This window comes from Phyllostomus discolor, chromosome 4 (assembly GCF_004126475.2).
Source record: "Phyllostomus discolor isolate MPI-MPIP mPhyDis1 chromosome 4, mPhyDis1.pri.v3, whole genome shotgun sequence".
Taxonomy (NCBI): domain Eukaryota; kingdom Metazoa; phylum Chordata; class Mammalia; order Chiroptera; family Phyllostomidae; genus Phyllostomus; species Phyllostomus discolor.
The window spans coordinates 205,193,179-205,208,002 of record NC_040906.2 but is presented as its reverse complement, the minus strand read 5'-3'; the positions used below and the strand labels follow the sequence as shown (position 1 = coordinate 205,208,002).

The following is a 14,824-nucleotide window of genomic DNA, read 5'->3' as shown; positions in this document are numbered from 1 at the left end:
CTTCACTGTTAGGGAGCTGAAATTACACTCGGCCCTTTGAAGGCGCCCTCGAGGCTGACGCGTCCCTCGGTGGACACGAGTGGGACACCCCCCGCTCTACAGCGTTCCCTCTCCTCCGGAACTCTGCCCTCAGCTCCCGCCTGCGCCCTCAGCTCCTGCCTGCCTCAACCCGGCAGGGCCCTCTGGGTTGCCTGGGCTCCTCGCCCTGCACCGTGGTCTGGAAGAGGCCCCCGGGCGGCCGTCACTGAGCTCACCTGGTTTGTTACCTGGCTCAGGGACAGCCTCAGTCGCGCACGGCCCGCTGTCCAATGGCTGAAAGCAGTCATTCTGCATTGAAGGTGACTCCAGTACCAACAGAAACAGCTTACTGTACGCCACTGAAAAGCGTATTTGTAATTTTTTCTAAAATATCGTTCTGTAAATTTTTAGTGTTACAATGAAATGATGCACTGTCTAGTCTATGATATATATATCATATTATATATATATTGCTTTTCTGATATATACATACACACACACACACATATCGGAAAAGCAAGATTTGACTTTCAAAATGACAAACTCCAGACGAATTCCACAATGTATCTATTTCATAACAGGATCCTATAGCAGTTTCTTTATAGCATTAAGGAGAGGGAAAATTTATTTAAAAACAAAGATAAATATGAAAAAGTAAACATCATTTCTTTTTTGAGGTTAAAATATTTACGGGTAGTCCAATCCAAACCGTTTATTTTGCAGGAACTGAACCTCTGGCGCCCCAGTTCCTAATTCACATAAGCCCAGGAAGGTTCTTTGTGAATCAGAATTTTAAGGAACAGAAAAGATCTAAAACTTAGGATTTAACGGATAAAACCGATGCCACGGAACCACCCAAACATACGAGAAACGACGCGCCCCCCCACTGAAGGCGACACTGAAGGCTGAACCAACCCCACTCCCGGCACCTCCGCGCGTGCGCACCGGAGAACCGCCCGCAGCTCTGCCCTGGCCTCCACCGCGGAGGAGGGGTACAACATGGACACGGACGAACTGCCACAAACCCTTCTGGCCTGGCCAGGAACATCCGAACAGAAGTTCTAATGCATTAAGACAAGAAGCCACTCAATTTCAGAAAGCTTGCGTTGAGCTATACAATGTATCCCTCGTCTACAAGAAGAACTTTAGCTAACTATACTGCGTCTGAACAATTCTTTACAGCTTAACAGGGTGTTTGCTGATCACCAACACTTGCGTGGATGTCTCCCCGCCCCCCCCCCCGCCCCCCCAACCCCATGACTCCCAGGCAGCGCTCCCAGGGCTTTTCACAGAGCACCCTGCTCCTGGGACAGCCGAGTATCTTGTTCTTGGAAACTTTTACTAACAGGAATAGATGTAACAGTGAACCTCGAAATACTGAAAAAGTGTATGTAACTGAAAAATTCTTTTTTAGAGACACCGATTTACCGTCAAAATTGAAGCTGAATTACTGTATTTTGCTATGTAGAATGCACGCTTTTTGCCCAAACTTCTGCGGGAAAAATAAGGATGAGCTTTATACATGGGCACAGTGATCACACGCCACAGGCATAATAATCCTGCGTACAATGCATACAAAGCGTGGGTGCAATGCACTGTAGTTACTTTAAACCGCCCCTACAGTAAATATTTACTAAGAGCTACCATGTGCTACATATTCTTCTGGGCAAGCGTATACAAGCGGTTAAGAGATAAAGGCAGTGAAAACAACCCCAGAAGGGACTAAGGTTGGAGAACTCACCTTCCCAACCTGCTGCTGCTTCTGATCACTGCCAGGCACCAGCAATCAAGGCCGCGTGCTCACGCACACGACGGACACACAGACCCAGGACTGGGGCCGAGAGGCCGACATACGTCTCTGTGGTCAACCGGTTTCCGGTAAGGGAGCCAAGAAGATTCAACGGGAGAAGAGTCTCTTCAACAAAGGGTGCCGGGGCAACCACAAAGCCACGTGCAAAAGAAAGAAGCTGGACCCTTAATTCACACCACGTACAAAAGTTAGCTCAGGATGGACCAACGGCCTCCAAGGATAAAATTCTTAGGAGGAAACAGGGAAATCTGTAGGAACTCAGATGTGGCAATGGATTCTTAGAATGGGAGAAAATATTTGCAAATCACACAAGTATATACAATAAGGGACTTTTATCAGGAATATACAAAGAACTCTCATTTAATAATAAAAAGAAAACAGCCCAATTAAAAATGGAGAAAGGACCTGAATATATACTTCTCCAAAGAGGATATACAAATGGCCAACAAGCGCCTGAAAAAATGCTCCCCATCACTAGGAAAATGCACATCAAAACCCTGAGACGGCACCTGACAGCCGTTAGGATGGTTATAACCCAAACGTCGGATAATAACAAGCACCGGCCAGAATGCGGAGAAAGCAGGACTCTGACACACTGCTAGTGGGAGTGTCCGATGGAAAACATACGTGATCCAGCAATAAGACTCCTAGACACAGGTCAGAAGGCGACAACCTGTCTCTCACACACACACACACACACACACACACACACACTTGTACACACAGCGTTACAGGAGCACTACCCACAGCAGCCACAAGGGGGAAACAGCCCAGTGTACCAAGTGAGAGATGGATGAACAGGATGCAGTTGGCCGACTGAATGTACTACTTGCTATCCAGCCACATGAAGGAACGAAGGACTGATACACAAACAATATGGATGAAACTTGAAAACGTCATGCTAATTAAAGGTCAGTCACATGACACACGAGACTACATATTAATATGTAATGCTCACGACAGACAAACAGAGAAGCAGCAGATTAGTGGGTGGGTGCTCTGGGCTGCATGGGCGGGGGCTGGGTGGGCAGCAAGTGAAGGGCACAGGGTTTCTCTTCTGAGCTGACTAAAATGTTCTAAAACTGACCGTGCCGACGGCTGCGCACAGCTGTGAGCACACTGAAACAACCGATCGGACACTAAAAAGGGGCGACTCTGGTATAGGAATGTACACAAATTATAAATCAGTGAAGCAGGTTTATTTTTTTTTTGCAGCACACACCCCAATATAAACCAGGACCTCCTGATGTGTATAAACCTATTTTAAAAAATAAATAACTATAGGCAAGACCTCTACTTTCTGATATTCTGGAAATGCAATGGCTTCATTTGTCTGGAATTCAAATATATGAGGTCTGTCTGGAAAAAGTCCAGCCATTGTCAATATAACAGGGACAGTTCGCACAGCATTGATGTAACCTGGCAGCCAAGGCCAGTGGACTGGAATGCACACGCGTGAACAGTGACGACTTCACTGTGCTAGTCAGTGGGGGCGGTAGACGCTGCTGAGTGCGCATGTGCACTGTGTGGCCGTCACGTTCAAAATGACTGAGCGAGTAGAGCAACGAATCTGCATCAGGTTTTTGTGTTACACTTGGACACTTCTCCGTGGACACTATTCGGATGTTCCAGAAGGCCACGGCTACAGGGAGCTGGTGACTGGCAGTTTCACTACAATGCACCTGCCCATGCATCACATCTCGTGCAGAGTTTTTTGGTGGAATATCGAGTCACCCAGGTGACTCAGCCCCCCTACGGCCCTGATTTGGTACCCTGTGACTTCTGGCTTCTCCCAAAATTAAATCACCTTTGAAAGGGAAGAGATTTCAGACCGTCAGTGAGATTCAGGCCAATACAACAGGGCAGCCGATGGCGACTGGGAGAACGGTGTGAGGTCCCGAGGTGCCTACTTGGAAGGGGACTGAGGCGTCATTGTCCTGTGTACAGTGTCTCTTGTCCCTTGAGTCTTCTTCAGTACATGCCTCTGTTCCTCACAGTCCGTGGCTGGACGCCTCCTAAACAAACTTCGTGTGTATTCCTCACGGTCAGTACGAGCTCTCGGCACCGTGACACAGAGAACGGCTATCTCACCCGCTCCTTTCCTGAAGGAACTGTAAACAGCAGTCAACCAGGGAAACTGGTAGATTTATGAGTAACCAAATTAACACATTTTAGTCACCCATTATTCAAATCCTTGAAAAAAGTAATCGGGAAAGCACTAGCAAACAAAAAGGGACTCGGAAGGCAGGCAACCCTACACCCAGGAAAAGAAGGGGTGACAGGGACCCTAAAACAAGCTCTGCACGAGCTCTCTCTCCAACGCCAGCTCCAGGAGGAAGCCCCCGTCGGCGCGTGAGGCGCAGCGCCCAGCACTGCAGGAAGCAGGACCCTGTGTGCCAAGCCCAGAGGAAAGGGTGCTGCTCCACTCTTCATTAGATGAGTAATTCTCAAAACATGGAAGCAAAAAGAAAATACGAAGAAAAATGTGCCAAGAACCAGTAAAATTATTTGTCATGTCAGTGATAGTTCTCTAGATTAACTTATCAATTCTATCAACTGATACATATTTAGTGCCTACTGTATGCATGGCTACTAGAGAAAATTTTACAGTGCTGTGTAAATATACAAAACTCGTATTATAAGCTCCTTTACAACGTACGGTGTGTGTGAGCTACGGCAGTTTTCCATGAAAATGGTCCCCCCAATGCTCGCAACCAGGCACTCAAAACAAGATGACCCCTTCTGGCCTATTAAATTAGCAAAGATTTTTTTTGTAATACTCAAAGCTAGAAAGAGAATATACAGTAAGGCAGGCACTACTTGTAGCCTATACATTTGTGCAGTCTTCCCAGAAGGAAATATGTAACAATGGGCAGTAAGCCCCCTTTCCAATCCTAGGTTCAGGAGTGATTTTACCAGAGCAGCCAGGTCAGCAGAGCTGTGCACCAAGAGGCTGGGTGCCGTGCTAACTAGAGCGGTGAGAAACCGGGAGTAACTTCAAAGGTGTCCAGTGCAGCCATAAAATGAAACGTGACGGAGCCATTTTACGTGATGTTTCATATTTGTACTAACGCGGCAAATGCGCACAATCCGTTCAGATAATAGTCACGCTCGCCTCAGCCTGCACTAGTATTTAAATCCTTCACCACACTTACCGCCAAGGAGACAGCGCTCAGAGCCGAGAGCCACAGACCCTAAAGTACAGCAAACACCCAAGAGTCCTGGCTGCGTCTGTTCTGAACTAAGTGAGCTCTTAACGACTCACTTTTTGCTTCTGAAAAATGCACTTCTGCGTCACAAGTTCACTGTAACCACTACGTAACACGTGATACATTCGAATGACGGCACACAGGTAGATGGCAGAAGTTAATTGATTAGCATTTCTGCACCAGATCATGAATTAGCAGGTTTCCACTCACTTCCTAATCTCTCTTCTCCTTCACTAGATTTTAAAGTCCTTGAAGGCTGGGCACGTTTTACATTATGCTCACATATAACAAGAGTTAAAGCCTGCCTGGGGGCGTATGGAAAGGGTCAAGAGATTAAGGGCTCCTTTGAACAGCTCCCACGGGAAAGAGGAAGGACCACTGACACTGACTGACCCAAGGCAAGAGGTACAGGAAGCCAGCATGCCCGGGCACTGGGGAGACATCCAGTGTGGGTGGAGACCCTGAAGTCCTAACAGGCAAAGGGCTCAGCAGGTCTCAAGCTTAACGGAGCCTCCAATTGGGCCACTGTTGAGTGGCAAATCTGTGTAGGGATGCAGCACAGTCTGTACACTAATGTGACTTTGTAACTGGAACACACATCCCCCCTAATTCTAGCTACACCTGAGGGTTGGGAGACCAGATCAGAAGCTCCCGGAGCCTCACTGAGGCTCTTAGAGGGTCTGCCCGGTAGGTAGCCAGGCAGAGCCCACGTCTTTTACCTCCCCCACTGCAGCCCCACGGTCTCGGTTTAGCACTGCCTGACGCCAGGCATGCACTTCATATAAGGGTGAGTTTGCAGCCCTGGCCAGCATGGCTCAGCTGGTTGGAGTGTCGTCCTGTGAACTGGAGGGTCACAGGTTCGATTCCTGGTCAGGGCACATGCCTGGGCTGTGGGTTCAGTCCCCAGTCGGGAAGCATGCGGAAGGCAGCTGATCCATGTTCCTTTCCCTCTCCCTCTCTTCCCCTCTCGCTAAAAATCAGTGTGCATGTCCTTAAGTGAGGACTTACAAAAATAAAAAAAAAAAAGAGCAAGTCTGCGAAGAAAACGAATAAACAGTACTGGAGGTTCAATGGGTAAACAGGATGAAGCAGTGAGCCATGGCTAACTGCTGGTCAGCACGACCCAGGACGAGCCTGTCACTCACCCTCACGCAGTCAGGCTCATGACCACCCCTCTGTACCAGTCCTTCCTCAACACACACACACACACACACACACAATGCTCAGTTTTCTGTTAAGTAACACTTAATATTCAAAGAGCCAAGTAGAACTCGAAGAGCTTCTTCTACAAAGTAAAAGCTCAGTTCTGGGGTTGCAGCTTCATGGCGAATGTTTCTGGTGTTTCCAGAAGCATCCCCGCCTACTTTACTTCTGATGTCCTGCCTCTTCGGAGACATGAGCTGGGAAACACGGAAGGCAATGAAACCCCCCCACTAGTCAAAACCACTGTTAAGTTCACACGCGTGCACACCCAAGGAGGAGGAATGAGTTCCTTTTGTTTTGGGGTTTTTTTTTTTTGAGGACTGCTCTATTAAAAAAAATTTTAAGACACCTTAGCGTTTTAGAGAAAAATGAATAAACTACCTAAGGCACTCATATATTCCAACCCCGACTGTACTCTACAATGTACACTCATCTTTACAACTCTTGTGTTTACAGACAGCAACCAAGAGAACCACCTGGGCTAAGACTCACTCTCGTCTTCAGAAAATAACACTGTTTTCGAGGACGGAGTACTCAGACCCTAACCTTGTCTCGCTTCTTCGAATGCTTCCTGACCACTCCGTGGACGAGCACCGCGACCGCCCTCCCAGCGAACTCGCAGGAGACGGAGGACAAAGCACACCGGCACCTTCTTCAGTCTCGGTGGAGCCGGGCTTCTCGGAGTAGCAGAGACAACCCACTTGCGGGTGACTGAATCGATCTAAGGATCAGGCGAACGACGTTTTCTAACAGCGCAGAACAAGAGTGACCACCGGCGTGTGCCGTGCATGACAAGGCCCAACGCTGCCACACACGTGTGTTTCAGCTGTGCGGCCGGCCTCCTATCACAAGTCATGTCTCTGGCCGCAGGGCATGGCCAGCCAGCGTCACCGCCACCACCACAGAGGAGGCGCAGTCTCCCCGCCCGCTCCAACTGACGGCTGAGCGCGGAAACAAGCAACGAGGAATCTAAAACAGTATTAAGGCAGAAGAAAAAGAAAAGTTGTGCACGATGAGCTCAGGGGACATTGCAGGGTGGTTTCTTTGTTCCTTTTTCCCCCTGAAAACGATGCTTTCATCGCGGCTCTATCCTGTGAAGCCTAATTAGTCGGGAAAATACAGCATCCCCCAGGGCTCGAGTGGGCCCGCGGACGCTGGGCTAGGGAGTCAGGCGGCGGAGGAGCACCGCTGGCCTGGGACCCGGCCCAGGGGGGCGGGGTGTGACGGGAGGAGAGGCAGGCGAGAGCCTGGGCGCGGGGCGGCGGCCCTGGGGAAGCAGGGCCTCTCCAGGCCGCCTTCTCCTCCGTCTCCACAGCACATGGGGGGGGGCGCCCACAGGAGCCCCCAGCCCCTCCAGCTCCCCACTCCCAGAAGTCTCTGCAGGAGCCAGGAGCGGCGGCTGCGGACTGCACTAAACAAATGTTCAAGTCGACCAGCCATAAATAAGACTTGCTGGCATTAGTACATGCTCAGTTCCCGATCTGGACAAGAACTAAATACTTAAGACCTTCAAAAAGTCAATTCTAAGTATTTTCTGACAAAACCAAGTTACATCTACAGTTTTATGTTCCCACATTAAAAAAAAAAAAAACTTTAGGATTGCTCATGATATAATGAAAAAAACGCATGTATTAAGTTTTCTTCCAAAATATTCCCACTGAAAGGTTAAAAGGCTGACGATTTCTACAACTTTACATTTCTAAACCAGCTGTCCTCATACGCCTTCTTCAGAGCATTCCACCGTGCAGCTCTTCCCTCAAACAGCCTGCCCACATGAAAGGAAACCTCCACCTAAAGCATCAACTCTGATCATCCTCAAAGCTCAGTACCCACCTTTCTCCACGGCAGGCTTACTTCTCCTGAAATGATGCTGAAATGAAATCCACCTACGAAACACTTTGGACAAAACGCCTCATATACTCATAATAGCTTCCCCTTCTACTAACTTTATAGATATTATTTGTGTATTTTTTAGAGAGGAAAGGAAGAGAGAAAGAGAGGGAAAGAAACATCAGTGTGTGGTGGTTGCCTCTCACGCACCCCCGTCACGCGCCCCGTCTGAGAATCGAACCGGCGACCCTTTGATTCGTAGGCTGGCACTCAACCACCGAGCCACACCAGCCAGGCACAGCTTTCCCTTCTACTCGATAAACATCTGGCATCCATATGACTCGTGAGATTACTACTTCTACTAAGGTTTGCAAAATAAGACAAATGACCGTCCCTTCGGGTCAAAAGTGAATTTCCGTTTTGGCTCGGCTGGTATGGAACAAGCGCTTATAGACAAGCTGTGCGCGAGCACCCGAGTGCGAGGTCTGCGGGCGGCAAGGACATGCAGCCCACAGCTACCTTCCGGGGGGCAGCGCCCCTTTCTGAAACACGGTGCTTTCAGACACGCGTCTCACAGAGGGGCGAGCAGGTCAGCACGGCACGTGAACCGAGGACGGTTACGACTCCACACAGCAGTGCTATTGCTACGAAAGGCCACCATAAAGTCAGCCCTTTGTTACTGCTGCTGTTTCCAACCTGCAAACTGTGTTACCCAGGGCAAACAAAACAACTGGAGAAAACCAGCCGGATCGTCAGTTCAAATAGTTCATGGATACTGAAAATACATTTTAAGAAAAAAATTTAAGTTAATTTAAAATTTGGCAACAAATTTTCTTTGTATAACATATGAAGTCTCATCAATTTCAATTTGAGTAACAACTCAAAGTAATTCAAAACACAATTTTAATAACTGTACAGAATTCTAATGTGGTTTAAGTTTTCATTTAATTTTATCCAGTTAATTTAAATCCCGAAAAACCACATATCACAGTCTTTCCTGAACACAACATTCACCAGAGTCAAAAAGCATCTTATGAAAGCGCCGACCGCTGACATCTTTGCCACCCCTTTTACAGAACTACCCCGGGATCTCGGGAGGGAGGGAGCGCACCAGGGCGTGCGTGCTGACAGCCAGCGGACCCCCTGAGGTTTACCATCAGTAAAAATCAGCCACTCAGGGTTTCGCAAACGTCTTCAGGGGACAAGGAAATAATGTATCTGGAAGTGAAGCAGGAAAAGCAGGGCGCGTCACAGACTAACCAAAGTGAGACTGAAGATTAAACACAGAAACTCACCCGCCCGCCCGAGGGAAGCCAGCAGCGCAGGAAAAACAAAGAGTGAGACGTCCTTGTTGGCGGCTGGAAGCGGCCGCGCTTCCCCGCGCTTCCCCGCTGCGCAAACGTGACTCGCTACCCACTCCCGATCTCCCTTGCTGGAGCTGTGCTCGCCACTCGACCTCTCTGTGACACCGTGGCTCTCTGCACACTGGAGGAAGCTGGGCGGGGCGGAATGGAGCCGCACAGGACCAGGGCCCTGCTCCCCTTACCCTGCCGGGAAAACGCCGGGCAGCGAAGACCCGCGGCGGCCACTGGCCGGGCTTCTTTTCTGACATCTCCATGTCCTCTCCGAAGACACAACTTCCAACGACTTACCGACCGGCGGCGTGGAAGCACCTTTGAAAAGAACACACACCACCCAGGGAGACGAGAAGGCGTGGAGACAGAAGGCTGTGGTGAGGGAAGAGATAATGGCTGGAGAATGAGGAATTAAGTAACGGGAAGTTGTGAGGGCGAACGAACGTGTCCAGCGAGCAGCCCAGACCTGTATCTGCACTTTCCAGGGGGGCTCAGAACGAAATTTACAGGACGCCGAGAGAACCCACGCGAAGGCAGTGGAAGCAACTTCTAACAATACGACAATTAAAGGGAACCACAAAGTCCCTTTCGAGGGACAGGTTGTCCCCACTTCAGCACGTGAGGGAGCTTCTGCCACTGTGGGACCTTGTTACTACTGCCCCATGTTCCTGTTCCTCTGAGCAGTGCCCGTGCGGCACCTACCCTCAGCACCCACCCTCGGCACCCACCCTCGCACTGGCCCTGAGCCTCTCCCACCTCCGACAGCGTCCACAGCAGTGCCACAGGCAGACTTCGCCAGGGAGAATGGGTGACACCCACTGCCAAGACCGAAGCAAGCAGGCTCAAAGGGGACAGCCACCATGAAAGAAAGATCCACTCGTCTAGGAGGGAAAGAATGGTACGTGCTTTTACAGGAGTGAAACCCAGGATTTTCAAGTGGACTCACAAGAACCATGCTACATAAAACAAGTAATAAAGTCACTGGTTTAAAAAAGTTATTTTTAAGTTCGTGCAATGTACTTGAGAAGGTCAATAAAAGAGAACAATGAGGCTGTTTTTTAACACAAATACTTGAAATGAAAGAAAGGCTGGAGTCAACAGGAGCAGTGTTACATCAGCCTTAACCTCCAAGTGAAGTGCACATTCAAAAAATGAGAAAAATAAACTGTTTCAAAGTAGTTTTAATAGCTCTCCTTGCAATCTCAGGATCTCCTACAACTGACCCAGATGCTAGAGAAAGAAAATTGGAAGGAATGTCTATTTCTAAGTCTAATCACCAACAAGAAATGCTGCTCTTCTCGTCAAGAATCTTTATCAAAAACGGCAAGTGCCCACGGCTGGCAACAAGCAGGAAAACCCTCCTAGAGCCCTGCCGCCTCCCAACCTGCTCTGTGCTCCTCAGCCGTTGCACAACACTCACGTCAACACGCACGGAGCAGATGTTCTGGGCTGGCACCTGCCGCGGAGGCACCCTGGCCAACAAGTGCAGGCCTGCACTGTGCAGACACTGTGCGCCGGAGCGGCCTTCCCAGTCGATGGCGCACCGGCACACAGCACAGGAACAAAGATGGCAGGCGGGGCCTGACTCTGGTCCATTCCCAAACCAAGTGACCAGGTAGCGCAGACAACTACACGATCCGTCTCCAAAGTGTTACACCGCGGCATCTGGCACAGTTTGAATGTGCAAGTTGAGCTTTTTAAAAATGGTTACACACATAAGCAGGAGAAATCCAGATAAACAGACGCAGAGCCCTGGAAGCATCCTCTGCTGGAGATCCGCAGGCAGTTTGTCAGAGGTCAGCTCTGTGCAGGGGAGAGGTGGTGGTGACAGTGGGGGTGAGTAAAAGGGAAAACAACAGCCTGGTCAAGTCCTCCGTCTTACAGAGTAGCTATCGTATAATTAACTGCAATTGTTGCTAAGAAAAATATTTCTGAGATCTTCTTGTTCCGTACACTGCTGTTCACTTCAAGTTGGATGAAGCCCATTACCCTGACCTATTTTTATTATAACAAAGAGAGAAGAAACGTGGCTGAAAAAATACAGGTTTCTTTTGATCACTGGAGAAACAGTCATTTGTATGGCACAGAACCGCTTTCCTCTGCCCCTTTTACCTTTACCTAAAAATATTCACATCCGTTTTATCCCAGAAACTAGTTACACAGAATTGTAACTTCTGACTTGATCATCTGGATAATGAAATCACACCTCTCCTCGGTGTTAGGGGTGTGGAATGTGCAGCCAGGTCTGAGGTCACGACAAGCTGTGAACTTGGACCAGATCCTTGACCTCTGGGGCTCAGCTTCCTCATCTGTGAAAGATAAATCATTGCAGGACCTGCCTCATCGGGTTCTTATAAGGATTAAATGGGTTAGGCAAAGAAAGTGGTATACTTGAGTCATTCACTAAGTATTCATAATTACATGTAAAGAAAAACTTAACAAAGTGAAAATGATTAAAGACTTAATTCACTAACAAATTCACTGGATAAACTTTCTGACAAAACTCCTACCCATGTCAGATGCACAGAAAAGAAACAAAACGAGTCTTCATTCCACCCTGTGCCACCACTTAGAGAAGCTGGTCCGTAAAAGGTCACCCAAGTGCCTCAGGAGGGTCTTAGAATTAAGGAAAATAAAAAGGGACCTTCTTCACAGCCTACACAAACACGGGGTCACAAAGCAAGAAAGTGATTCCTGTCTTCCCTTGCAACTACAACTACAGAATTTGACATTCCTCTGAGCAGGAAAAAGAAAGAGAACACCTATCGGCCCGATTCCTGGACTGCAGAGCCAGGCGGCGGCAGGCCGGGCAGCTGCGGCAGCGTTTCCACCGCGGGGCCAGGGGGCAGCAGTCTGCAAGTTCACCGGGGATGCGAAGGGCGGGTAAGAGGGCATCCGCGCACACAAACAGGCACAGAAGAAGAGGGACATTTACTTAGCGTGGTGAGTCTGAGCTCCCAATCCAAACATTTAAAGAAGACATAAAGTTCATTAATAGCGTGTCTAAGGAACAGAATGCAACAAATACTTCGGGTACCAAGTTCCACCTTAGGGCTTCCCGCGGTAGCAAAGTTTTAGACAAATCAAGCCTTTACTTGTGTGCACGTGTGAGCCCCGCTCTGCACAATGCTTCCACTAAAGGCCGGTCAAGTGCCCTCGGAGAGAGAGACCCACCTGCCCGTGTGCAGAGTCGAAGAGGGTGGCCTGGGGGGCAGAGAAGCGCAGGAGAACCCCGGAGAGCGAGCCAGCGCGCATCTGCTTCACAGGCGTCCCCTTCCAGACTCGAAAAGGGGCGGAGAGGGAGCGCGCAAGTTCAGCACGGATGCAAGCGATTTCGGCGCGGCCCCGGCTCGGAAGCCCGCGGCCGGGGACGCGGTCCCAGTGCCCGCAGGACCGAGGGGCCCCGCCTTGCTCCTCAGGAGCAGGAGCACAGCCGCAGCGAAGGCCCCCGGGCCGGGCGCTCGGGCGGGGGTCGCCGGGTAGCCGCGGCCGCCGCGCCCGGGTCCCAGCACAGCACCCCGCCCCTCGGCCCGGCCCCGGAGCCTGGATGCAGCCTCGCCACCTGGCGGGAAGCAGAGGCCCCCACGCCCCCTCGGCCTCGGAGGAGCTCCGGCCGGGACGAGCCCCGCTCCGCGCCGGGGCCGGCGGCAGCCGCACTCACCTCGCCGCGCGGTAGCGCTCGGGCTCCGGCTCGGGTTCCGCCGGCGGCGGCGGCTCCTCCATGGCGGCGGCGGGGGTGACGGCGAAGGCGGGTGGGGGGACCAGCGCGGCGGCGGCGGCGGCTTCTCTCATCCGTGCGCGGAGCCCCGCATAGCCGCGGCGGGCAGGGAGCTGCAGCCCAGCGCGGGGGCCGGGGCCCGGAGTGCGGGGGTGACGGGCTCCGCCTCCGCCCCTAGCCCGCCGCAGGGGCCGCTCGCGCCGCGGCCATCTTGAGAACGGCAACCGGCCCGCGCCGGGCTACGGCGGGCGGCGAGGGACAAGCCTCCCCGGGCGGCGGCGGCGGCGGCGGCGGGCGCGGGGGCGGACGGGCGGGGGAGCGGCGAGGGAGGGGCGGAGGGAGCGGCCGGCGGCGGGGGCGCGGCGGGCTTCGTCCCGGGCTGCGGTCTCGCCCCCGGGAGGGCGCGAAGGGCTGTGCGCACCGGGCCCCGGGTGGTGGCGTGGGGCGCGTGCGGAGGACCCCGGGAGCGCCGGCGCGGCCTCGAGGAGGCGGCGACGGAGGACTTTTAAGTGCTTTGTAAACTTCAGCAAGTGGATCGCCGCCAAGGGTGATGCCATCCTCAGAAATAGGGTTCGATGGAACGCGGGCGCTCACGGGTCCCGCGCAGGCCAGGAGGCTTGGGGGGGGGGGGGGGGGTCTGAGAGTCCTGGGGCGGGGAGTCCACTCTGATGGAAGCGCAGTCTTAACTGTGCATGGAAAACTCAGTCGTTTGACACCGTTAAAACAAAGATTCTGGAAACGCCCAACAGGAAAGTTAGCCTCTTACTCAGAGGGCAGAAAAAGAGTAGTGATGTAACCTCAGCGTCGCAGGCTGGGCGTCCATCCTCCAGGTGCCCGTGCTCCCGCAGCCCAGGGGAGAAAGCCGCTGTAAAGGCGTTTCCCAAAGCACACGTCCCCACACACGCGCGCACAAAGGGATGATTTCAGACACTACAGACACTGTATCGTGTTCTCTTAGCACCTGAGCTTCACAGTGTCAAGTTGCAAATATTTGTAAAATTTTCCATAGGGTGAAGTCCACGGTTCATTCAAAAAGAGCATCACTTAAAATTAAGTACACGTCTATTCATTCAAATGTGCTGGTTTTTACCACCTCATTTGGTTGAGCTTGAATATGTAAAATACACATTTTTAACAAATGTTGGTAAGAAAACTGGCCAAGACGGAAAACCTTAAATATGATTATATTTAAAGGCCCATTGTAAAACTAGCTATGTTGCACTCCAGGTACATTACAGAAATTTCTCTGTAACTGAAGAACTCACTCGATTTATTTTCTTTGCCGTGGTAGACTGTATTACGTACATGGTGTGACAGGCTGAATTTCAGAATTAGCATTCATTTTATTTTTTCAACGTTCATTCCACAAACACTAAATTTGTGTGTGTGTGCCAGGAACTGTGCTAGGTGGTGGGGATACAGTGAACGAAACACACACAGTCCTTTGCTGGTACAGCTGACATCCCAGTTCAGTGAGACAAAGCAAGTAAATCTACAGCCTATCAGACTGGAAAGGAGAGGGAGAAGGCAATGCTATTTTACACAATTGGTGACAATAGAGTTAAATGCTTCGGTCTCACAAATCGTCCCAAAGAAAATTGCAATACATGAACAGGTTGAATTTCACATTTTCTTTACAAATGGTGGCATGGCCAAATGATTTCACTTTATCCTCACTCAC

The 14,824-nt window shown here is 50.8% G+C and overlaps 1 protein-coding gene across 2 annotated transcripts in view; it reads right to left on the bottom strand.

Moving 5' to 3' along the window:
• The window catches only part of MAP3K4 (mitogen-activated protein kinase kinase kinase 4), a 79,915-nt gene extending 66,530 nt beyond the window's left edge, over positions 1 to 13,385 (bottom strand). Inside the window, exon 1 of one of the 2 annotated variants that reach the window (XM_036024954.1) lies at positions 13,087 to 13,385. In XM_036024954.1, coding sequence (XP_035880847.1) covers positions 13,087 to 13,217 — 131 coding nt within the window. In that variant the 5' untranslated portion in view covers positions 13,218 to 13,385. The remainder of the gene's footprint in view (positions 1 to 13,086) is intronic. The other variant, XM_036024955.1, reaches the window with a different exon arrangement.
• Positions 13,386 to 14,824: the final 1,439 nt, after the last annotated feature.